The 26215-nt window shown below is 35.1% G+C and overlaps 6 protein-coding genes across 8 annotated transcripts; 4 read left to right on the forward strand and 2 right to left on the reverse strand.

Annotated features, from left to right (window-relative positions):
- Positions 1-74: 74 nt before the first annotated feature.
- LOC138123025 (aprataxin and PNK-like factor) lies at positions 75-1418 on the forward strand. Its single transcript, XM_069037524.1, has 4 exons — positions 75-297; positions 346-417; positions 475-1043; positions 1097-1418. Exons 1-4 carry the CDS (start codon positions 205-207, stop codon positions 1245-1247), a joined length of 885 nt encoding a protein of 294 aa, XP_068893625.1. The 5' UTR covers positions 75-204; the 3' UTR covers positions 1248-1418.
- Positions 1419-1573: 155 nt separating this feature from the next.
- On the forward strand, positions 1574-3348 carry LOC138123019 (aprataxin and PNK-like factor). Its single transcript, XM_069037514.1, has 5 exons — positions 1574-1801; positions 1850-1921; positions 1975-2639; positions 2693-2859; positions 3046-3348. The coding sequence occupies exons 1-5, from the start codon at positions 1709-1711 to the stop codon at positions 3276-3278; spliced, it is 1230 nt and encodes a 409-aa protein (XP_068893615.1). The 5' UTR covers positions 1574-1708; the 3' UTR covers positions 3279-3348.
- Positions 3290-4852, reverse strand: LOC138123022 (zinc finger protein OZF-like). Of its 2 annotated transcripts, none has more exons than XM_069037520.1 (3): positions 4719-4852; positions 4016-4667; positions 3290-3965 (listed from the first exon to the last, which is right to left on the reverse strand). In XM_069037520.1, exons 1-3 carry the CDS (start codon positions 4821-4823, stop codon positions 3748-3750), a joined length of 975 nt encoding a protein of 324 aa, XP_068893621.1. In that variant the 5' UTR covers positions 4824-4852; the 3' UTR covers positions 3290-3747. The 2 variants fall into 2 exon arrangements, with proteins under 2 accessions (XP_068893621.1, XP_068893622.1); XM_069037521.1 differs by having other exon boundaries at positions 4016-4662; positions 4714-4852.
- Positions 4853-4872: 20 nt separating this feature from the next.
- LOC138123031 (transmembrane protein 222) lies at positions 4873-5536 on the forward strand. The gene has a single exon (XM_069037532.1). It carries the CDS (start codon positions 4987-4989, stop codon positions 5509-5511), a length of 525 nt encoding a protein of 174 aa, XP_068893633.1. The 5' UTR covers positions 4873-4986; the 3' UTR covers positions 5512-5536.
- On the reverse strand, positions 5458-6771 carry Hus1-like (Hus1-like checkpoint clamp component). Of its 2 annotated transcripts, none has more exons than XM_069037526.1 (6): positions 6605-6771; positions 6343-6549; positions 6193-6296; positions 6027-6134; positions 5799-5976; positions 5458-5745 (listed from the first exon to the last, which is right to left on the reverse strand). In XM_069037526.1, the coding sequence occupies exons 1-6, from the start codon at positions 6654-6656 to the stop codon at positions 5525-5527; spliced, it is 870 nt and encodes a 289-aa protein (XP_068893627.1). In that variant the 5' UTR covers positions 6657-6771; the 3' UTR covers positions 5458-5524. The 2 variants fall into 2 exon arrangements, with proteins under 2 accessions (XP_068893627.1, XP_068893628.1); XM_069037527.1 differs by having other exon boundaries at positions 6600-6769.
- Positions 6772-12964: 6193 nt separating this feature from the next.
- Positions 12965-15073, forward strand: LOC138123687 (uncharacterized). Its single transcript, XM_069038475.1, has 5 exons — positions 12965-13124; positions 13376-14077; positions 14206-14419; positions 14472-14807; positions 14861-15073. Exons 1-5 carry the CDS (start codon positions 13076-13078, stop codon positions 14976-14978), a joined length of 1419 nt encoding a protein of 472 aa, XP_068894576.1. The 5' UTR covers positions 12965-13075; the 3' UTR covers positions 14979-15073.
- The last annotated feature ends 11142 nt before the right edge of the window (positions 15074-26215 follow it).

Genomic DNA, 26215 nt, shown 5'->3' on the forward strand with positions numbered 1-26215 from the left:
TTGATTTTTTTCTGTTTTGGGTAGTACGTTCAATAACGGTATTACGTAATTATCAGTTATCACATTGAAATGTGATGTTATCAATGTTACTGTTTACATTGGTAATCTTTTAGATGCGTCGTAGAATATTTTATTCATTAAAAACGTACAAAAACTTTCAGAAATAGAATTTTAATTAGAAGAAAATATTTTAACGTTATAATCATGTTCGTGAAAGTTTTCAAATTGGGAGAACAAGACAGCCCTCTTACTACGTTTCCTGTAGGGACCCACATCCTAGGACGGGGAACTTTACAGGTAATATTTCTTCGTCGTTGGATGTAAATATAGCTTGAGTAATTTTAGTGCAACGATAAAAGAATCTCCACAAATCACGCAACTATAGAAGTTACCGCAAGTAAGGTCAAGCTCACCGCAGTAAGTACCTATTTACTAATAATTCGTTGAGTATGAAACAATCGTATTTGTTTGCAGAACGACATCAATCCTTGTTTTCTCAAAATAGCAGATAGCAAAACCGTGACAGTTTTGAGGAAAGATTCTGCTGCACAACTAAATGATGGAGACACTTTTGCTTTTCTTCAAGATGATTTCTGGTTCAAGATAAGAACAGTTGAAGATAATTTAGAGTTAACAGAAAATAAAAATGAAGGTTCAGAAATTGACCAAAGAGAAAAAGAAATCAAAAATGAAGAAAGTAATGATAATAAGAGACATGTTCATGATACTGGAAATACATTAACAGCTGCTCAACTAATAGAGAGTATAATTAATTATGCGTTAAATAACCCAAATTATGTATTCGAAGCATTCACTGATAACAATCTACATGTTAAAAAAGCAAATGAAAGTAACCAAGAAAATGGTGCAGCATGTGACACCACAAATAATCTACCACAAGATGAAGAGATTACTTCAAGTCGTGAAGAACAAGAAGAAACAGGTCAACCAAGTTCTGACAAACCTGATGATGGAACGAATCCTGGTACTTCAAACCCCAAACTAAAAAGAGAGAAGTGTTGGTGTGGAGCTGACTGCTATCGGTAATTTTCAGTTAAAAATTGATCAACACATAATGAACTTGTTACAATTTTAGGAAGAATCCAATTCACAGCCAAGAATTTACACATCCAGGTGATTCAGATTTTGAAAGTGATCCTGATGATAAGCGCCCAGTCTGTAGTTTTGGGGCTCAGTGTTACTGGAAGAATAAAAGTCACAGAAGGAATTACAAACACCCTCCATGAGAGCCACCAAGCAAAAGTAATGGAGTAAATACTATTGTTAACAACAATAAATGCTGCGACTTGTGTCCATTTTATAACAAGTCTAATTAATGATAAGGAAGGTTACAAAAGTGGCCATGATTGTAATTTATAGTTTCTTTTTTATCTTCAGAAATTAAACTTTATATTTTATTATTCTTATTTATGTTCACCTATTTTTTATTAAGCAATAAAACACGAGGAATCTTTTAAGATTTTTTTTTATTTAACCGAAGCAAATTAAAAAAGCTGATTTTTTTCAGTTTTGGGTACGTTCAATAACGATATTACGTAATTATAACATTGAAATTTGAGGTTATGTTACTGTTTACATTGGTAATTTTTTACGCAGATGCGTCATAGAATATTTTATTCATTAAAAACGTACAAAAACTTTTAAAAATAGAATTTTAATCAGAAGAAAATATTTTAACGTTATAATCATGTTCGTGAAAGTTTTCAAATTGGGGGAAGAAGACAGCCCTCTTACTACGTTTCCTGTAGGGGCCCACATCCTAGGACGGGGAGCTTTACAGGTAATATTTCTTCATCGTTGGATGTAAATATAGCTTGAGTAATTTTAGTGCAACGATAAAAGAATCTCCAGAAATCACGCAACTATAGAAGTTACCGCAAGTGAGGTTAAGCTCACTGCAGTAAGTATTTAATAATAATTCGTTGAGTATGAAACAATCATATTTGTTTGCAGAACCACATCAATCCTTGTTTTCTCAAAATAGCAGATAGCAAAACCCTGACAGTTTTGAGGAAAGATTCTGCTGCACAACTAAATGATGGAGACACTTTTGCTTTCCTTCCAGATGATTTCTGGTTTAAGATAAGAACAGTTGAAGATAATTTAGAGTTAACAGAAAATAAAAATGAAGCTGTAGATCTTGAACAAACAGTCAAAAGACATTTGGATACTTCTGATGAAGCAGCACCAGATAAACGAATCAAGATTGAAGCTGAGTATAAAAATGAAGGTTCAGAAATTGGCCAAACAGAAGAAATCAAAAATGAAGAAAGCAATGATAATAAGACACATGTTCATGATACTGAAAATAGTCTAGGGCTTACTCAACTATTAGACAATTTAATTAATGATGTGGCAGATGAAACGAATAATATAACAGAAGCATCAACCGATAACAATCTACATATTGAAGAAGCAAATGAAAGTAACCAAGAAAAGGATGCAGCATGTGACACCACAAATAATCTACCACAAGATGAAGAAATTACTTCAAGTCATGAAGAACAGGAAGAAACAGGTGAACCAAGTTCTGAGAAAGCTGATGATGGAACAAATCCTGGTACTTCAAACCCCAAACCAAAAAGAGAGAAGTGTTGGTATGGAGCTGAGTGCTATCGGTAATTTTGAATTAAAAATTGATCAACACATAATGAACTCATTACACTTTTAGAAAGAATCCAATTCACAGACAAGAATTTACACATCCAGGTGATTCAGATTTTGAAAGTGATCCTGATGATAAGCGCCCAGTCTGTAGTTTTGGGGCTCAGTGTTACCGTAAGAATAAAAGTCACAGAAAGAGTTACAAACACCCTCCAAGAGAGCCACCAGGCAAAAGTAAGGGAGTAAATGCTATTGTTAACAATAATAAATGCTGCCACTTGTGTCCATTTTGTAACAAGTCTAATAATGATAAGGAAGGTTATGAAAGTGGCCATGATTCTAATTAGTGTTTCTTTTTTACCTTTAGAAATTAATAAACTTTATATTTTATCATTCTTATTTATTTTTTTATTTGAATAGAGAAACGTGTGAGAAAGAAGGTAGACCGGCTAAATGTAGCTGATTCTGAAGAAATCAGCGCACTAGATTTGTCTGATTCTGAAGATCCTTTTATTGCTGATGATGACAGCGATGAGGACTTTGAAGACACCGATGAAGATGATTCGGACTTTGAAGACTCTCAAAATGTTGAGGAAGATAGTGAAAATATAAAAAGGTTGATAAAAGAAGCTAAACGTTACATAAAAAATTAAACAAAACACCGCTATTTTCACTTCTTTATTATTATATTTTATTCACTAATAAATGAGTTAGTTATGTTTGTATCCGTGTTGTCTGTTCACAAAATATAAAATACAAAAACTACATGAAATTAAGGTCATTGTAGACCTTGTGCAACAAATTTAAAGCTTAATGATAATTAACAGCAATATAACTCTCGAACGTTAAAAAATAACCAATCAAAATTAATTTATGAACACCGTTCACGTTGTTTTGGTATAATAATGGGAGGCCATGATGTCTTGAGTATTCTTCTATTGCAAACTAGTAAAACTGACAACAATGCACTAGCATTGACGCTATTTATAACCTCAAACTTAGAAAAACATAACCTAGTTCAACAGACAGCTTTACTATACCAAATTAAATGCGAAATTTCCATCGCCTCCCATCATGCCAAAATAACGTGAATGCATTTTATTTACTAATGACGCGTTTTATTTAATCTTGTACCGCATGTGTTGTCAAGTGTTTATTCAACACGTGTTTCTGTATAAACGACTTTTGACAAACCTGACAGGCGAAAGGCCTTTGACCACTGTGAATCCGTTCGTGAACCTTCAGATTGCTGCTTTTATTGAAAGCTTTATCACACACTTTGCAAACATGTTTTTTATGTCCAACATGGATTAACTGGTGAACTTTCATATCAACCAAACCTAAAAACATTAAACTGATGTTTAAAATTTCAATTAAGTTTGGCTAAAACCTTTAAAACTTCTTCCACATATTCTGCAGTTAAATTGTTGGGACACACTTGAATGGATCCTTGTGATGTGCACTTGCAATGAGGTTTCGCGTGCATATTTATGTCCACAATAACTACACAAAAACTTTTTCTCTGATGAATGAGAAATCATATGTGACTTCAGTTCGTTTGACTGTGTGAATGATTTATCACATAATTTGCACGTAAATGGTCGAATCCCATTGTGAACTCTTTGGTGCCTCTTCAGATTTTCAGGCATCGTGTACGCCTTACCACATATCTGGCACAAATGAGAACCTTTCCGCTTCTTTATGCTTATATGTATTGCCAAGTGTTTAGCAGAAGCATAATTTTTTCCACAGTCTTTGCAACTAAAACCTTCTTTATGCTTCTGTTCGTGCTTAATCAACGGCTTCTTGTAGTAAAAAACCATGTTGCAACTGCGACACTTCAACTGCTCTTTAATTTTCTCAGGATCACTCGATCTATCTTCATCAACAATTTCTTCTTCATTTTCTTCTATATCAAGTATCTCATTAATTCTCAAATACATATCTGACTCCTCGCATAACATTCGAAAATTAAAAGCGTCTCTAGCCCTTTCGGTACACTCCTTGCATATAAATTGGGGAAACCCATCACTCTCACTTACCTACACAACCGAATCATTAACAGCAGTAATTATTATTCAATTATACATTACTTTAATAGACGTGCACGCCGCAATAATATTGGCTAGATCTTGCCAGTGAAAAGAATTATGTTCATTCACTTGGACAAAACAAATTCGGCAAATTTGCAAGTCCATGGTTAAAATTTGAGGTTATGTGGGTTATGGTGTTGTGTTATCGTCACGTGGTCACAACACATTTGACAGTTCACAGCTGTCAATTTTGTTTACGAAAATGTTAGGGTTAAATTTGCTTGTTCAGATAAAAATGTTCATAGAATGAAAATTCCGCGTTAACCACATGGATTCTATTCATAACGAAGAAATGGCGCAATTCGGAGAGATCGATAAATCAAAAGACCGATACCCTTGCTGTATAGTGTGGACCCCGATACCCTTCCTAACTTGGTTGTTCCCCATAATTGGACACATGGGAATTGCACTGTCGTCGGGCATCATACGTGATTTCGCCGGACCTTACTACGTCTCGCAAGACGACATGGCATTTGGCCGTCCCACAAAATACTGGCAACTGAAACCATCTCTTGCACATGGTGGCATAACAGGATGGGACCGAGGTGTCACTGAAGCTTCAGAGATCTACAGTAGGCGCATGCACAACTTATGTTGCGACAACTGTCACTCACATGTCGCTACCGCACTTAATTTAATGGAGTATGATGATTGTAAAAATTGGAACATGGTCAAATTAGCATTTTTCATGTTGATTTATTCCAAATATGTTAGTTTTGCTGGATTTCTAAAAACATGGTTACCTTTTTTCTTGTTAGCAACTATAATTGTGGTTATATGTGTTTTTACATAAATATATGTTAATGTTAAATGCTTAATTGAGTTAAAAATATTTGTAAAGATAGTGCTCCAGGTTGTTCCATAAATAATTTCACCATCTTACCATGGACAATGCTGCAGAGTGTGTGGCAATTGTTTAACTGCATCCCTGACATAAACATCAAGAACTTTTTGATGTCAACAATTGAGTGTACTCTCTGCGAGTCTTCCTCATTTTGAGAGTCTGGAGTTAGTTGCAACTGACCAACTAAAAACACAAGTAATTTGACATCTGTACAGTTACATTTTTTATATCATTACTAGCAAAACTTTCAATACTCAAGTCTGGGAAATGAGCTGAAAGAGTAACTATATTTGTCTTTATCTGAAGAGTGAGTCTGCCATCTTTAGTTGCTGAAACGATTAAGCTGTGGCTCATGTTCCTCATTCTCTCAACTATGGTCTTTATTGTTTTTAAGTTAGGCATTTCAATTGAAACCTAAAATATTGAATGTGATTCTGTTTTCATTAAATTATTTAATAAAATACATGAAAATCATTAAAGCGTGGTTCTTCATAATCATTCCAATGCTTCCTTGATATTACCTCTACAGGAATATCATGTACACACTGTCTACTCTCTATATTTCCAGAAGCCTACAGGCAAATAAAAATGAGCATTAGCTGTTCATTTTTATAATGTATGGTTATTTACCAATTCCATTTCTAATGTTAAACAAGGTGAATCCTTATTGGTCAATTTAATTTTTAGTGACTTTACACTTTGCTTTAAAAGTGACACAGATCTCGCCAAAAGTGCTAAAATAATTACTAAAATAATGTAACAACCACATAAATTAGGTACCTGTTGAAAACTCCAAATAAATTTCATTATACTCTTCATTAACACCTACTACATTGTACTCCTTAAAATAAAAACTAACGGGCAATTCGCACCATGCCAAGGGGCGCCTTGGACCATTGTCCTCTTCTGAAATGATAAAATAGACCTTCCTTGTCGTAATTCTCATAACACACTCTTTAGAGAACTTGGAGAGGCTTGTGGCAACATCTACAAAAATGTTTGTACTTTATCTTTTACCAGGCTCTTTATCATTTTACTGTACTCATAAAATCTTTCATCACTGACGTGTCGGTCATTAACGCCCTAAACTTCATGATGATATCGCTTTTTCAAATATAAAAATTACAATCATTTGAGATCGAACATGAACATGTTCTAACTTTTAACCTCAACTCAAACCAGCTCAAACCATCTAATTTAAATGTGTAGCCAACGGTTGAACTAGATGCTACCAACAACGTAAAAGAAAAATTACTAATCATAAGCTAAAAGAAACGCTGAAGACATTGGCGCGGCAGGAGGGAAGAATGGGGAAAAACCGTAGAAGGATATGAAGGGAGCAGTGAGCACTCTTCAAAAAAGTGGTTACGACCGCGCTTTTCTGTAGACCTAATAAAAGGTCTCCAGATGAGCCGAGCGAAACCGAAGTTAACGCAGATATTTCATCTTTCCAGTGGCGTCCCTTTAACTTTTTTTCTGGGACAATTTTTGTAGGAATTGTAGGAAGACGACCGTAAATATTTAGTTCAAAATAAAAATAGATCAGAGTTATACAACTGAAAAAATACAAAGACAATTCACAACCGGTTCACGTGTAAAAAAACCAAATCCAGTAAAATGGGGGAACATCGACGCCTATGAAGCATCTACCCTCGTCACGAAATTTCACGAAGTACTGGCGGTCATTTTAAAAGGCGTCATAAATGGTCTCCGCACAGGTCTCGCGACGTGCCGCTTCCTTTAAATTGCCAGCATAGGCAGTGCTCCCTCCATATCCCTCTACGGGAAAAACATAATCACTTAAACAGTCTTCATTATCATTTGAGCCGTATTTTCTTTATTTTCAATGTTTCATTATTTTATCCATCATTTTATTAAAACCTTTGTTGGTCTCGTTACTCTTTGGACTCGTGTCAGGTGGTTCTGGAGAAGCTCAAAGGAGGTCGTCAGCAAACAAATACTCAAGTAATAAAATTGAATATGTGTATTTCACAATAAAGGTAGATATAACAGAAATCGAACTGGTCTCGTTGAGCGCTGCTTGAGGAAGAGGATTGTTTATGACTGTTTTACAATGGAGCATTTTCTATTGCGTCAAAGAGTGACATTGACGACCAAAATTTATTGCTCGCGACTGTATTTAGTAACCCCTTCTAAATCTTTATTTTCATTCTTCTATTCATGGGTTCTTAACGTGTCATTCTTATTATTTTGTTTTCTAGCAATATTAACTTTATACCTACACAAACGATTTTAATCTTGATGAAGTTTCTTGTTTCACTTTTTCTTATCTTTACTCATGGTAGAGAATAATATAGGTAAGACGACGAGCGCCAAGCAGTGACTCTCGAGTGGTAGACGATCGTGTTAGAAAGAGACGGAGAAGGTAGTGCTGCAGCGGGTCACTAATTTCGGCGTGTAAATAATATTACAAAACTGATTTCAAAAACAACAAAATTGTCATAAAAAAAGAGTCGAGACTTCAAGCGCAATAAATAGGTATTCAATATTTTTATAATCTCATTTTTATTTGATTTTGTTCCCTCACCTTTACTGCCAAAAACTGATGCAAAAGAAAACTGAAATAAGAGATTTAATAACAATGAATAATAAATTAATATGCTAGGTACCATTGGTTAATACAATCTTTTTGAAATACGTTTGCCGTATTTACATTAAACGTTAAAAGGTTTATGGCCTAGATACACCACTATTTTAAGTCTTCTTATTGGTTTATAATGTCGTTTGCCATTATGGTATTATGGTACTACCAGCAAACCTATTCAAGAATTCTCTAATCCTTGTTTGGGTTTTTATATTATTTTTTGTACTCATAGCCTTGAAAGCAACGCTTCCAACATCCAACGCTCGCTCCGAAACGAGTGCTTCCCGGTCGACTCGAATGTAAAAATTGCAAAAAACACTGGCCGTTTGAGGCATTCAAAAAAAAATCTGTCTTGATAATAATAAAATTTAGTTCTTAAAATACAACTTCCCTGGGTTTTCCTCCATTAAAAAATTACGGAAAGTTTTATAATCGTTGAAAATTGTTCCTACAAAATTCACAAATTATTGCAAAAATTGAAATATCAAGTGAAGCAATTGTTTCCAATAACCAAAGATCACTGCCTACTTGGTTTTATGTTCGTTTATGTTTAATGTATTAAAACAAAAAATTTTAATTTAATTTTCGTACAAAAAATATTGTACGAACCACTTGCGTGAAGACATCTTCCGTTCATTCGCGCATTAATTAAAGGCACTCGCTCCTTCGTCGCTCGTGCTTTAAAAAATGCGCTCATGCGGGAACATCGTCTTCCCGCACTTGGTTCGTAAATAACTATTTTTGCATAATTATCGTAATGAAAGTAGCACTTTTCTAAACAAAAAATGGTCTCTTTTTTTCACTCATTTGCTTGATTAAACTGTAAATTCATAAAAGAAGTATGCCTTTCATAATTAGTACAAATAACTATTTATTCTCATCACTAAAAAATAATAAATTAATTTTGACATAATTTCTTGTTGATGCATTTGACAGGAAAATTCAAGTGCATGCATTATTTTTAGAGAAAATCTCGTCTATTGTTTGGCCAAATGCATCAACAGAGAGAACGTACATATTTTTAAATATGCACTCTATTTTTAAAAAAGATTGAAAATTGTTTAAGGTGGGTGATTTAGACCACCTCGGGATTTTATGTTGGTAAGAACGCTAAAATTTATCCCTTCTATTTGGCATCTTGAGATTCTTGCGACATGTATCACAGTTACTGTTTTTATAACTTTTTTTACAAATGAATTCGGTCAGATAATAGATTATACAGGGTTATTCTAAATGATTGTAGTCGAAGTAGGCGTGAAAACTGAATGTAAAATTTATGGTTGCCGCTCCACATAAAAAAACATCAAAATGATGTGAATAAGTGAGTACACACCGTTCACACACGGGAGTTAAATTGGGTGCAAATCAACTCAATATTTTTAAAATTGATTGCAATACAACTTAATATTTCTGGATTCAATCGTTAATTTAACAAAAATAAATAAAAACCTCATCACCGCACTTTTCACCTAATAAATGACAGTGACAGCGACAAAACTGACAGTTCACATGAAAGCGGCAAAAATGTAATAACATGGGCATGGCCTACTTCGACTACAATCATTTAGAATAACCCTGTACAATCTACGGTGTCTTGATCAAGACTATGAAAAATCATATCATTATTAAATTCTTCATTTTCCTTATTCGTATCAGTTTTTCCAATAAGCAAATCTATTTTTTCCCGAATTTTCTCTCATTGATTTTTTGATTTGACTTTTCTTCGTATCGGAATCTAATACATACTGAACAGCGAACTGTGGTGGGTTTAATAAATTATAAGTTGACAACATTCTGTACAAATGTACAAAATTTGTAAACGTCGGATGATCGTTGGCCCCTTCACCCTGAGGTACAAGTGCCAAAAAATCTCTAAACTAAATGTTAAATCGGAAATACTTTTTGAAAAGTTAAACAAAATAGGTATATACCAGTAATGGTGTACAATATCCATCAGATATCATAATAAATATTGACTTAATTCAATAGTAGATAAAATTGTAACGCGCAAACCTTCTGTGGTACTTTTTGTTAGAAACTGATTTTTAGTAATTTGTCCATCTACGACCATTTTTTCCCATTTGTCTAAGTAATTCAAATTTGAATTCAATATCTGGAAATATTCTCATTTATTCGAGGAAATGCTTCATTATACTTAGGTATACATCAAGATCCTTGCTATTAACTCTGATAGCTTCTGCAGGGTGACGGCGCCGGCGGTTTAAAGCATCGAATAAATCATTAATTTTTTTGTAAATAATATTGTTACATCTCAATGTTTTAAATAATCATCCTTATCCTTATAATATTTTAATCTATCGGCTACTGCATTACTAAATATCTAGACAACCCTTCAGATTTTTTTATGCAAACTTTACTGTAACCTTACCTGTGTAGCTAATTTGACTCGTATTTTATGTAAACTAGATGGTTTTAAATGCATACCCGTTATTTTACGGGAAATTTGTAAATTGTCAGGCAAAAAATGCAAAAAATAATAGCAGTCCTTCGTATACGTGCATTGGACTAAGCACTACCTTTTCCATCCTTTATATTGATCTCTCACTCGCACATGTCTAGCGTTCGAGGGACATAATCTCAGCGCTGGACACGCTTCGTCGTCTTACCTATATTATTCTCTACCGTGTCTTTACTATAGCTATAGCTAGGTAGTTAATTTGAGTATAATTCACTATTTATTTTATTTTACATCATCAGAAATATGAGGGTCATCCAGATAGACTACGTCCACTGATAGAATGCATTTTTTTAAATATCCTTAGATAACAAAATCCCCAAACAGTTGAAAAGTGCTGGTGTTTTTTGTCTGGTAATTTGCGGTGACTGAATTTTTTAACTTGAGACGACATTAAAAACATTTTTGGTTATGCCGGTTATGTTTATGACTTTATGCTATTACAAAAATGAATCTGATGGTAAATTTCAAATTTGCCAAATTTCATTGTTACCAACAGACTCAGTCATTCTTGATCACACCGTAAAACCCACGCGAAAAATAAATTATATGACATTTTAAATTTGAAATTGTCAGTTCTGTCAAGTGGTTTAAGCATTTAGATTTGCGATTTTTCATCTTTAGAGCTTTGTTTTGCGATTCTCTGGTTTTTAAAAGTTATTCGTTTTGATCTGTTCCGTTGCGATTATTTGTTGATTTTTTTTAAATTTGTGAAGTGAGTGCGTGCCTCAAGAATCTAGCATTATGAACACTTTAAGTGACATTACAAACACCGAAAATGATGCAGAGGTAATGTTTGTTCATGCATTAAATAGGAGTACATATTAAATAATCTCTTGCTTGTGTTAAGCCATTTCCGAAAAAAGCTGGATATTTTAATTTCAATAGCCAGCTTTTTCGGAAATTCGAAAATGTATTGTGGGTTGCATTTTTTATTCCGTCGGGCACATTATTACTCGTGAAATCCCCTGTATTACTAAAACCTAATATGTTACTCCTACTGTACTGTAGTTTTCTTTCGTCTTTCCTAAGTGCGCAACATGCAGAATAATAATAAAACATTACGTGTAAACCTGCTCTTTCCATTTTTTTAAATTTCGCGTCGGATCTAAGTATTTGTTATAGCGTAAGTGAACATTTTTAGTAACATTTATGTCAAACAATCTATGAGTGGACAGAGTTTAGTAAGGTTACAAGGGCTCCTGAGGCCGGGGGAAATTTTTTGTTTCGAAGTTGGCGCACCTGGCGTGTAGGGGGATCCTAGCGGTCAGTTTGTTTGGTTCCACGGGTTTGTCGGCCCTTTTGTTGAGTCATAGTAAATTCTTCCGATGGGGAGGTCGTCGCGCGCTCCCTCCACCTCCGTTTTGCACAGGAAGGAAAAGTTCTAGGAGAAGACTCTATCGTGACGGGGGATGAGACATCGGTGTGTCACTACACCACAGAATTCAAAAGACAATCACTTCAGTGACGTCATTCATCTTCCCCAGCACCAAATGTTCAGCCGGTAAAGTCATGCCATCTGTTTTTGGGGCCGTAAGGGGTTCCTTTTGGTGGATTTTATGCCTAAAGGGACAACCATTAATGCAAAGGCTTAATGCAATACCCTAAAAAAACTCAGAAGAGCCATTCAGAACCGCAGAAGGGGAATGCTGACCCGGGAAGTCAGCCTCCTGCATTACAACGCCAGACCCCACACCGCGCGAGTTTCACAGGAGCTGCTGACATCGTTTGGATGGGACTTGGCGCCCTCGGACTATCACTTTTTCACTAAACTAAAGGAGTTTTTGGATGGGAAACGTTTTTCCAACGATCTGGAGGTTGAGGAAGTGGCTGAAAGAGCTGGCGGTGGAGGTCTATGACACTGGCATACAAAAAGTGGTTCCCCGACTGCAGAAATGTCCCGATCTCGACGACGATTACATTGAAAAATTGTTTAATATATTTGTGAAGTATGCTGTGAATTTCAATTAAATACAAGCATTTTTCGATCCTACATAAATGTACCTTACTTTCTGGATAACCCTCGTATTCTCCCGACTAACTTTACTCTTCTAAAATTTCTAAATTATTATTAAACAAAGTAATGTATTGAAAACGTTTTCGAGACAATAACAGATTTAAAACAACTTTTTAATATATTATTGCTACATAAGCGAAAGCAAAATATCAATCCATATCTCGTAAGATGAGAAGGTAATAAAAAGGTAAGTAGGTAAGTACAGCAGGTGGAATCTTGACTATTTAACGTTTATCAATATTTCGTCGTACCTAATCTAATCGAATATCTGAAATAGACGTGTTTATCTTTTATAATTTCCGTTATATTTGTAATCTTATCCGGTGACTATCAAGAAAACCTTTCATTTTATAGATATAAAAATTTGTAATTTTGTTTCTACAGTTTCTAGATCAGTTTAAATTTGTGCATAAAAATGGTTAAATTATTTTCCACCTATCTATTTTGTTTGTTATTATATTACAGTAAGTATAATCCTCCTTACCAGGTAATGTAATTATTTCTTGATCGATCAGGAACAAAGACATTTGCAGTCTGACACTATATTTCGTTAAGTCGTGAAATAAACATCATATTTCCAAAGTGTGCACACACAGTGTACAAACAAGAATTACTGAATTATGTATGCAAAAAGTGTTATAACAGCGTTAAAATATGCCGAAAAAATTTCACAGTGGCTCCTCTTCTATAGTCGTATAACAATGTTGATTTTCAGAACTTGAGTCAGCAACAATCTTTGCTGACACTACAATTTCCGACACAACTACAGATAGTTCCGAAACAACTACGTCTTCTGAAATTAATGAAAGTACATCTACAAACAATCCTTCATCTACTGATGTTTCGACTTCTATAAGCACCGAAACGTCCACAGATAGTTCCACATCCCCAGCTACGGATACATCTACATATGATTCCACTTCTACAGACACCGAAACGTCCACAGATAGTTCCACATCCTCAGCTACGGATGCATCTACAGATACTAGTACTATAACATCTACGGGCACTTCTGACACTACTACTGTTACATCTACGGAAAGCTCCACTGTAGACAGTAGTACAACGGAACTTACAACTACACCTTCTTCTACTACGATCCATCAAATAACACAGAAATCATTTAAATGGACGTCTTCCAACATGAAGGAAAACCCAATTGTTTTTACTGTATCTGAGGATTATTCATACGTATCAGTGACCGTTTCCGGTGTAGACATGGATGATGGCAACTATCTATTAATAGAAGGAGGAGACCACCACAAAGAGGATTCAACTGATGGACGTGTCTTTGCAAACCAAGTGAAGGGGCCTTTGTCATATTTGTCCAAGACAACAAGCGTCTACGCTTTTTGCAATATGGTAGACAACGACGAAACAACGAAACACAACTTTACAGTACAATTTGAAGAAACAGGTAGAAAAGTATAGTATAATTCTGTAAACATTCCAATACATTTTTATGTACCTATTAAAATCTGGTTGAAATGTTTTTGCGAAGTCAAAGATTATAATAATTTTTACAATTAACAAACAAAATTGCAGGTGAAAAAACGACAACCACATCGACCCTTTCTACAACAACAGTTAGTCTTCCTCCAACGGAGCAAGGTGATTCCACTTACATCACAGTAAACATATCTGGAAGAGCTCTAGCAGAGTACAACGATGAAACTATATATGCTTTTCAACAGTGTGTTGTTACAATGGGTACTAATTACTGTAAAGAGCAAAATATCCACTTGCAGCAAGAAATAACGTAAATTTTATGAATAATAAATTATATCTAATAATGTTAATTGTCTTTTCAGGACAACTTATGTTTGGATTGACTATATCAAAAACTGCCCTTACACCTGGTCTAGGAGTGAAACGTGCGTACAAATCAAGTTCAAATTGCCCATATTCCACGACGGAGAAGGTTACCTCTTAACTACGGAACATTTGGAAATCATGTGGTTGAGATGGGACGAATTAGACAGTCAATGTCTTAGTAACAACAACTTTTTTGTGTACACTGAACCGGATGTGGAAAATTCCGTCATGTGGTGGGCCATTGGTATAAGTTTGGTTGTGGTATTCTTTGTTATCCTCCTGTGGTTCTTAAAAACATTCAGTTCAAAACTGAAAACAGCAATAATCAGACGGTGAGAGTAAAACAATAAGAAGATTTTGTTTACTGTTCATTTTCTGATTACAGGCGCAGAAAAAATAGTGACACGATGTCCATCATTTCTAGCAAGAAAGACAGTCTCATTTCTTTGACTCCACATTATTTGCAGGAACATCAAGATATTCCGAAATTTTTTGACTCGTAAATTATCATTTGTTACTCAGGCAGCATGTTTACTGAAAAATATTGCATTGTATATTTCGCTTTAATATTTGTAAAATAAATTTTTTAAACAAGAAATGTAAGAATTCCAACTACGAATTACCATAGCTGGTATTTTATATCGGTGTTAATTTAGTTAAATTTCTCCTCAAAGTTGACGTTGAAGAGTCGATTGTGAACGCACCACGAATTACGGATATCTGATGGTTCGTTCGTTCATGAAATCGAACATTACTTGAAATTTTTACAAAGGGGCAGGAGGAGAACAGCGGATTCAGCTTATCGGTTTCATGAACGAACGAACCATCAAAGTTTTTGTGTTTTGTTGATTGTGTTTTTACTTTTTTCGGTTTTAAATGTGTACATAGGTAGGTATATTGATACATAAGAATTTGAAAAAAGAGGTTTCTATTAAAAAAAACACAGGAGGAGAAGTAGATATGACATCTCTCTATAATTCTACCTATCTCTATCATAATTTAGAAAGGAACAAGACTAAAATTCGGAAGAGAATAAGAATAAGATGAATGCAAAAAACAATAAAAACAATTGCCAGCATAAGAAAAATAAAGACATTGAAGAAAGCTCCGGTGAAGAAAATGCATAGTATTTGCGTTTTGCAAATAATACTCCTTCCTGCCTCGTGTACTAATGTGAAAGAGGAAGTTGCCATAATTTTTTAGTTTTTTTTTGTTCATATTGTAACGGTCCGAATAGGTTCGCTAAATTAAGAATTTTAATTTTTAAAATAATTTCAACGAAACATTTAAGAACCGTTCATTTTGGGGCGCAAATGCTAGTCAATTGTTAATTTTATTTTAATGATGCCTTTGTCGGCAAAAGTAGTACCACATTCCTCAAGTGAAATCTGCTGGCCTTTCTTTGAAAATGCAGGTACGCGTCCGGTCCAAACGCAAGAAAAAAGTAACGGATTTTCATGGGAAAAGTTAAAATCAGGGGATAGTTGAATTAATGAATTTGATGTTAGCAGGTTTCAAATTGAGAGAACCACCAAATCAATGTTCATTAGGTAAAGTTACTTTTTTTAGCATTCTCAAATTTGTGGCATATTTGTAATTAAAGGGCGAGAATTGCAAATTAGAAACAGAGCGCTTTATCATAGAAAATAACTAGAATCGTTTGCACTTGCAGTTAGAAAATTAACAAAGCAAAGTAGAAATGGAGTCGGTAGAAAACAGACAACAGGGTAACGGTAAAGCCAGGTCGTCGTAGAAATCAGAGGTGTGAGTGAAAGAGAACGAATGAAAATTTCTAATTAATTAGAACAGTTTTGAGGAATCAAACCAACGTAGAATTTTTAGAAGTAGCAGATCAACGGAATTTAGTTGCATGATATGGCACTTGCGTAACAGCGTTTCAAGCCCAATTTAGGTTTCAAAATAATGTTAATTTGTTTCATGTTTATTTCTGTTTGTTTCTTGATGCTGATTTTTATTCTTGTATAGAGTCAGTAATTTAGTGTCCTTTTTCAGAGTTCTAATTCAACAACAAATTTTGTACATTCGGTCTGGTCTTAACAAAAGTCTAAATTTAAACATTTGAAATTATGGTGGCAACCGGAAACTGTTATTTCAAAAGTTCTAGAGATATCGAAAGGTGTCGCGATCGGCGTAAGTAACAAGTAAAGTAGAATCGAGCTGATTGGTCACTTTGGTCAAGTAGGGGTTGTGAAAGTGTGGTGCGTCAAAAATGATAAAACCGAATGGGGAACGGGAAACAGGGCTTTTTTGATTCACTCGGGGTTTGATCTCCAAAGTAGCCGGAGGTACGTTAGGTACCTCCAGCAGCCATTTTTGTGACCACGTACTTTACATCTGCAAGGTAAATTATTTATCTAATTTTGTATATTATTTGTAGTCGCGATTTAATTAGTCAAACAGCACTTAGTGCTTCATCGTGTTAAAGTAAAGATTATATTATTTTCTTTGAGCATTTGTTGACCACGTGGCTTTTTAGAACCTTGAATTAAACTCTTTATCGCGAAGTATGTGATCTGCTGCATTTATCGATTGGGGAAGCGTGTTTTTGCCAAGGCGATCTATTATAAAATATCTTCATTAATCATTCGTTGCTTGGGAACCTTCGCCGCCGGGGAAGCTACCGCCAGTGTCCGTTGCATTCAATTAGCTGTGGTTCCGCGTAAGTGCACAAACAGCGGCGTCAACCGTAAAAGGGACAGTGACCGAACTAGGTCAGCTGACACGTGAAGAGAGGTACCCTATAAATCTGTTAGAACCTTTTTCCCTTTTATTTTCAATCACCGGAGTAAACCAGGCTTTGACTGAAGGTTTCCAGGATGATCGCGTCGGGTTCAATCTCGGGTTCAATTTAATTGGGGAAACAATTCAAATCAAAAATCGGATCACATAATTCGAATCTCAAACTAGTATAATGCTGTTCGCGCCAGAAACTTCTGTATTTGCCCAGTTTACTCATTTATTCATGAGTCAGATCTGAATTCGCGGACCGCGAGTCAAATCTACTTGAGTCAAATGTCCACCAACTTCTGTTATTAAATTCATTTATTTACTTCTACTATTTGTACTTGGTCCCAAGCGCCACCAGAAACAATTTCTTGTTCAATAAAATTTAAATTAAATTTAAATTAATAAAATTTAAGTGTGTTCAATCGTTTTAATTTCATTTTTTGAAAACCTTCCGAAGGTACGGCCTCTCGTTAGAATCTAATTAAGCTAAATGATAAACAAAACACAACGTAGGATCCATAAAATAATTCTTTCTCATTATTTTTGTTTCGTATTTTTTCCGCAAACATTCATCCCAGGGAATGCGACAACCAAGAATACACCACATAAGGGAGGAAAGTTTCATCGAGGAAAAGTCAAGGAAGTCGAAACGTTTCACCACTGGCTAAAATTTAATTACTAAGGGCCAGTTTACAGAAGTTAATCGTAATCAAATGCGAGATTAACAGAACACGTGATCAGATTGAACCAATCGAAGTTTCGGATTCATGGATTAATCGCGCATTAAAATTTAATTCGAATTAAGTATTTAATTCTCTTTCTATAAACTGGCCCTTAAGGTTGTAAATACGTGTTCGAATAAAAAAAATAAAAGTGTTTTTAAATTTTATTATTTATATGAACGTTAGCTACCCCATTGAAATTTAATTTAATCTTGAGTTAGGTAGAGAGTTGTCTGTGGTTGTTTTTATTTGCATTTACATAATTTATCACAATTTTATAAAACAGAAACTGGAAGTACAAGAACACTACTCAAAAGATTTTCAATTTTTGCTATACAAGTGTCCCAGAATTCGCGCCCAGCCCTTGAAGGGGATGTTCTGGATTAATAACTGAGTGATAATCTGCAGAAAAAAATGTCCAGGCTTTAACGGTATAAAAACTACAACACATTAGATTTTATGGTCAATTTGTGGAGTAATTAAAGTTGTAATAACCACTAAGCATTAAAAACCCTACTGAAAAATCATATTCGTTTTTTGACGTTTAAAAAGTGTCGAAATGTCAGTTTAAAAATACCAATACCATTGGTTCTTGCCACCTCCATGTAACATTTGTTCCAAAGCTCGCTCTTTTTTGATAACCATCTCCCCTTCAAACAGCATTCTGATTGGCCAACTTAATCGTCCTCTAGCTCTTAAACCATTGGAGCCTGGACATTTTTTTCTGCAGATTATCACTCAGAAGTTAATGCAGAACACCCCCTTCAAGGGATGGGCGCGAATTCTGGAACACTCTGTATAAAAGAAAATCTTTCTAATTTTGAAGTACCTCAAATACGAACTGGTTATAAGAAACGTACAAATTTATCATTAGCTATGAAAGTGGAACCAAAAGTAGCCCATTTTGACATCAGAGAAGCTATTAAATTATTGTCCTCGGATGACTCATTAGCTTCAATGAAGATGTTGCTGAAGATCTCAAAAATTTGTGCGAAGTGTAAATGCGTGTATACGTGTATGTGTATGCTCTGTAAGTTTCATGGTTTTTAAAGGGATCAACAGTGTTTTTGGTTCCTGTTCTGTTGAAATAGTGTGGACTAATCGCACGTTATCTAATTTCAGGTTTTTTTATACCTTTTTATTTTTGTGTTTTTGTTCTTGTGTTGGATTGACTTTTACGGTTATCGGGTGGGTGAGTTGTTTTTACCACTGCTGATAGTACGTGCTATCGCAGTGGCATCACTTCTTTTGCCGACATAAAAATGGGACGAAAATGCATGAATTGTAACAAAACTATCGCTCGTTCTGATGATTATTTAAGATGCAGTAAAGACTGTGCGGGTGTTTTTCACTTGGCATGTGTCCGAGTTTCAAAGGCTTTATTTGCAGTTATGAAAACTGAGGGCAAAGTTCGTAATTGGGTATGTGTAGGTTGCTCTTAAGACGTAACCTCACCTATTCCTAATATAGAGCAGTCTGTTGACAATACGTTTAACCTTACTTCTAGCTTCTACCGTTTTGTCTGATACTGCTGGTAATACAATAAAAACCGACGTCTTACTACCACCTTTCCTGCCTCACAGTAACACTTTAAACAATGTTCCTGACGCCTTCAAAAATGTACTCAGTTAATTCTCTGGAACTATTTATAAATATTTTGAAATTTTCCGTGCATCTATGAGGAATCGTTTTAATTCTCTAAACGGACAACTTGCGGATCTAAGAAAAGAGAATTCTCTACTACGAACTGAAATTCAGAAACTAACTAATAAATTATCCCAGAAGGAATTGCTGCAGAATAAATCTCAAGATTTACCTTTATCCAACGTATTGTCTTATGCTGACACTATTAAGCGATGTGCATCTGTGGTTGTCATGCCTAAAGAATCTTCTCAAGCAGTCTCTAAAACCAAATCTGACATAATTAACAAAATTGATCCTTCTAATTCAAATGTTGATATATCGGGTGTACCTACGTTCAACGAAAAATGGCGGTCTTATTCTGAAATGCCATGATCCTTCCGAGTTCAAAAAATTTGCTTTGGATAATAAATTAGTGGACTCGTACGAAATTAAAGACTTAAAAACCATTTCGCCTAGATTACGCATTTCAGGGGTTTCTAGTGATTTAGGAAAAGAACATAATATATTATTTTTGGTAAAGCAGAATAGCTCTGTATTTAGTAACCCTTCTCAGCTGAAAATCCTTAAATACTTTCCCACCAAGAAGAAACCTGATGTTTTTCAGTGTTCATCTTGCAAGTTGATGTTAATACTTATATTAAAGCTTTAAATTCGAAACACTGTTTGATTGGATTAGACAACTGTTACATATTTGATGCTATTGATGTAATTCGCTGTTATCGCTGTAACGGGACTAACGGCTATCACCACTCTCATACTTTTTGCAAACGTAATCTAAGTTGTCCTAGATGCGGTGAATCCCATGAGGTAAAGGAGTGCAAATCCTTTTAAGATGCATAAACTGTGTATCCCTCAATTCAAAGACCAATCTGACTGGTGTAAACGCTGCTCATGCATGTTGGGACACTAAGGAATGTTAGTATTATTTAAATCTAATAGCTAATATAAAGAAAGATTTATTTGGTGATTTTACTTTACCTTCATAGCAACCAAATTCGGATTCAGTATTATATCAAGAGGCAGTTAACATTGAATCGTTATCTTTGTTTGTTGATAGTAATATCACCCTAACTGGGGGTGACCGTCTCATAAGTCCTTTAGACCTTGGCTCCTCTGTTGCGTCTGCCTCCAATAGTGTACGTAAGCCTGAGCAGATCTCATTCTTGGTTCAGTACCTAAATGCCGGTGGTATGAATACTAAGATATCTGATTTTTTTGAATCAGCTGGTGGTTCGCAGAGTGACGTCATTGCCGTGTCCGAGACTTGGCTATCTGATAATGTTTCATCTTTGGAAATTGCTGATAATAGCATTTACGACATCTACAGAAAGGACAGAAACTTTACTGATCTTGGCCTCGTGCGTGGTGGTGGCGATTTGCTGCTAATTCACAAATCTTATCGGATCTTTCAACTGAATCTTGACCATATTATTGCCCATTTGCCTATTATTGATATAATAGGTTGTAAAGTTGTATTGAATTCCCAATCTTTTGTGTTCGTTTTTGTTATTTATAGACCACCTCAAACCTCTGTTGATGACTTTGCCACCCTGATGGAGTTTTTGGAGCTCTTGGATTACTTGTATGAACACGATGTACTGTTTATAGGTGATTTTAATGTGCCCAATTATGTCAATAATAATGGTTGCAGAATAGATTCTAAAAACGAACTTTTACTTAATTTTTGTAGTATTTTAAATCGTAAACAATTCAATTATATTACGAATTATGATAATCGTTGTTTAGATCTGATACTATCAAGTTTTGATTGCAGTGTTAAGGTGCAAATCCACGATGAGATATTTTTCGTGCAATTTTGGTCTCATGATACAAAAATTTCACGAACAACTAAATTTAATTGTGGAAACACTCGTGAGAGACATGAAACACTGAAACATATAGCACAAGATATTGTCTCCTGCAAGTTGTTCGTGAAATTTTTGTATCATGAGACCAAAATTGCATGAAAATATCTCATCGTGGATTTGCACCTTTATGCTCAATTCCGCTCCCCTGTTAATTGGAAGTGCTCTTCATCCTCCTTTATTTTGTATTTGTTCTCTGAAGTCGCCTTGTCGCAAGTTTTTCAAGAGTTCCAAAAGTTGCCGCGGAGAAGAACGATTTAATTTCTGTAAAGCTAACCTGTTGGGTCTCTACGATTGTATTGCGAATTGTGACTGGAGTTTTCTGCATGCTGTGAACGATGTGAATGTGGCAGTCGGTTTATTTTATAAAAAGTTATATGATATGTTTCGGCAGTTTGTACCGCTGAACAGAGCGAATTCTTTACATTATCCGGTCTGGTATACAACCGACATTATTAGGAAATTGAAATACAAGTTTAAGGTTTTTAAAAGATACAAAAAAACTAAGTCACGCTCTACATTAATTGAATTTAGGAATTTGAGACGTGATCTTAAGATCAGCATTAATGCAGCATACCATGAGTACATTTCTACGGTTGAACAGCAACTAACTCACGACCCTCGTTGTTTTTGGTCATTTGTGAACCATAAAAGGAAATCTAGTACTATTCCTTCAGTTATGCAATTGGATGAGGTCGGTACTCCACCCCGCATACTATCGCTAACGCCTTTCTATCCTACTTCGAAAAGAATTTTTCGTCACCATCAGTTTAACAATCCTTGCAACAACAATTATATTCATTTGCCAAGTATTTCTACTGATGATATCCTAAGGCATCTTTTAAAATTAAAGCCGTCTTCTGCCAGCGGTGATGATGCCCTTCCTGGTTTTACCCTTAAGGATTGTGCTCAAATACTGGTTACGCCTTTGCATTTTCTATACAATTTAATTTTAACAACTTCAGTTTATCCTTGCTTATGGAAGGTTGGTAAGATATGTCCTATATTCAAGTCGGGTAAGAAGAATATTAGACCTGTCACCATTCTACCGCATATTTCCAGGGTATTTGAGTCTATTATTTACTCTATATACAGGTGTCCCAGAACTCGCGCCCCAGAGAAAACAGGCAAATGCCAACGACAATCTCCGTTCTAAAAATGCAAACGAAGAACAATTAATGGCTTGCATAAGAGAGTTGTGAGACATCTAAGATCCACCAATTCCAGAAAGGGAACTCTGAGGTGTTAATGTGATTAAAATCGGTTGCTAAGTTTATAAATTGTCACAATTAAATAATGTCAGAATGACATGTCCGCTAAAGTGTCAGCATCAACATGTTAGGTTAAGGCAGATGTCATTCAAGATGTCACATTTGCCATCGATCACATGAATCTATGTACATATTTTTATTTTTTTAAATAAAACAACAAATGGCGGTTCTGAAAACAACCTTGTTTATTCTAATGCACATGAGCTTATCGTGCAAAACAGGAAGAAAAGGTATAACACAAGCCAAAAGGGATTATGAAACGAAAAATAAATACAATCAGAAGAAGTGCTCAAAGTGGCCACCATTCATTTGCAAGCATAATCGTGCCAGTCGCAAAAGATTCAGTTTAAAATTCGTAACCATTTCAGGAGTAATTGTGGCAAAAGCTTCCTGAACGTAACTCCTAAATTGTTCTCCTGTAGTAATAAGGCAATAGGACCGCACAGGCCAGTGTCGTGGACCACAACTTATCAATCGATGAGAATACTGTTGATCCAAAATTTCTCGAACTTGGCGACTGAAGTGTGGTAGTGCGCCGTCGTGTTGAAACTAGCCGTTACCACAAAAAAGAAGTGGAATGTCTTTAAGCAAATTGGGAAGTTCTGCGTTCAAAAATTATCCATTCAAAATTCTGGGTGAATGTCTCGCGCTTACCGTCCAGGAAATGCAAAAGATCCTACCTAAAGAGGGAAGTTAGCTGACATGTAAACTAATTTCTATTGAAGACATACCACACGATTCCCTAATAGACCAACCCACAAATTTATATAAAATCGTTGCTGAAATGCTCTTGAAAATAGAGCATGTGGATTTACTTCATTTCCACATTCTCCGTAAATTATCAACATTTCCACATAATCCGCTGCAGAATACCTACATGATGAAAGAGCATGGTTGACCACGATGGCGGTACTAAAGCGATTTGAAGTGATTTGAATGAAATTTTGACACTGACGTTTCTCAAAAGTTTCATAGTTTATTGAAAACGTAATAAAATATGCAACCTAGCAACAATTACGGGAAATAGACCTGGATGGCTTAAAATGCTTTGATTGGTCGAATTAAACTGCTCTTTTCTTGAATACCGTTCAAGATAGAAAAAATTTTCATTGGGATTATTTATTTGTCCTTTTATGAAGATTTCTCCTTTTTTCTCTGGGGCGCGAGTTCTGGGACACCGTGTATAATATTTTATAAAACGTACACCAATGCGGTTTCCTTGTTTTAAAGCATATTTACTATAGGTTATATAATAATGTACAAAATGTTATCTCTGAACATCAGCATGGATTTTTTAGGGGTAGGTCTACGTCCACCAATTTATCTTGCATCTCGCATTTCATTTCAGCTGCGTTGGATAAAAATACTCAGGTTGATGTCATCTACACCGATTTTTCAAAAATATTTGATCGCAGACACTTCGGATTCAGTGACTCTCTTTTAAATCTATTCCAGTCCTATTTATCGGATCGTTTTTGTTACGTAAATGTTTGAGGTTTCTATTCTGCTCGGCTAGTTGTAAATTCAGGTGTTCCCCAAGGGTTTAATTTAGGTCCCTTGCTTTTCCTTTTGTTTATTAACGATATCGTTGAAATATTTAGTTTAAATGTGCTTTTGTTTGCTGATGATGTTAAGCTGTATTTTACTATTAGAGATATTTCTGACTGTATGCGTTTGCAATCAAATGTTGATGTGCTTTATGGTTGGTGTCTCAGTAATGGTCTCCCCTTGAATCGTGACAAATGCTACATTCTCTCGTTCTCTCGTAAGACCAAGCCGCTTATGTTCGATTATAGAATTGGGAATGCTTCATTGACTAGGTGTTTCACTTTCAAGGATTTAGGCGTTACATTTGACGCTCAATTCACCTTTAACGAACATGTTGATATTATTGTGGCATCATCAGTCAAAACTTTAGGTTTCATCTTTCGATCGTGCAAACGATTCAGGTCTGAGAGTTGCTTAAGGGCACTTTATTTTACCTTGGTCATATCTAAATTGGAGTACTGTTCAATTGTATGGTCGCCGATCTATCGAAGAGGTGTTCATGCTTTGGAGTCGGTTCAAAGGAAGTTTGCCAAGTATCTTCTGTTCAAGTTAATTGCTGAATTTCCTCCAAGAGGTACTGTACTCCTAATTGTGTTCTTTATAATATGGCAAATCTGCGTTCTCTCAATATGAGACGTAATGATAGTTTTCTAATATGTCTATATAAGATCATACACGGCATTATTAATTCTCCCTTCTTGTTATCCTAAATTTATTTCAATGAGCCTCGGGCAAATCTTAGATCTGGTCGTTTTTTTTATGTTCCGCGAGCAGTTACTAATACAGGGCAAGCAGATAAGGCTTATTTCTGAATTTATTTTCTACGCAACCAAAAATACTAATGACGCTAGCCACTTGATACCGTTTATAATGTGATTTAATTTAGTAATCAACGTAGGTATGTAATTTGGCTAAAAATGTCAAAATGACGTTATCCTGTTCTGATTAATGATATCAAAAATTAAATTCATCAACTGTCATTTTGACATTTTTAGCCAAATTACTTACTTACGTTGATTATTACTAAATTAGATCTCATTATAAACGGTATCAAGTGGTCAGCGTCATTAGTATTTTTGGTTGCGTTCAAAATAAATTCAGAAATAATCCTTATGTGACTTGCCCTGTATAGTGTTTCCACGTTGAATAGCAAGGGAAATCCTCTCGAAAAGGGATTTCTTTGATTTTGAGTCGCCTGATTCCGGTTTCCGATGACATTAATGAAATCGATGGATTCTTTGCACCAAGGGCCTAAGGTTTCAAAGGCTAAACCTTTAAATATGTAATTTGACGAAATAATTGAACTATATTTGCTATGTTTGCGTTTGCAAGCCATTTCAGCGGCAAAACCTGAAACTTCAGAAGTTTTCAAAACGTAACTATCTGCAAGTGTATCTACAATAGTAACGTCCCAAACTAAAGGTTGACATCTTTTTTCTAATCTGTTTCTCTGAAGTTTGCATAGTTCGAGAGTATTTGAACCATTAGTTCTATCAAGTATGGTGCGATCAATTAAAAATTAAATCGAGTCGGCGTGTTACCTATGTGTTACCCATGCTATAGCAAACTCGATTTATTTTTTAAATGATCGCACGGTATTATTGTTTTAGAACTTGAACATATTAAGAATGACTAATTCGTCTAAAGCCAGGTATTTTTCACTCTAATGTGAAACACTGACAATGCTGTTGGTAAAGATTTCACAAAAGGAAATCCAAGTCTGGACTACAAAGGTGAAGAGAGTTGTCTGCCTTCAACAACTATACTTTTGTGAACCACTTAACTTTAATTTGTGCGTAAATTCAAACTCACAAGTATCCATGAAACATGAAACAAAAAAACACCAAAATAAATATTCCTCGTAACAGATTCCTATATTTATTTATTATTAAATAATACAACTTTGTTAAGTTTACTTCTTATCTTGTTTTTGTTTAGAGCC

Source organism: Tenebrio molitor, chromosome 2 (assembly GCF_963966145.1).
Source record: "Tenebrio molitor chromosome 2, icTenMoli1.1, whole genome shotgun sequence".
Classification (NCBI taxonomy): Eukaryota; Metazoa; Arthropoda; class Insecta; order Coleoptera; family Tenebrionidae; genus Tenebrio; species Tenebrio molitor.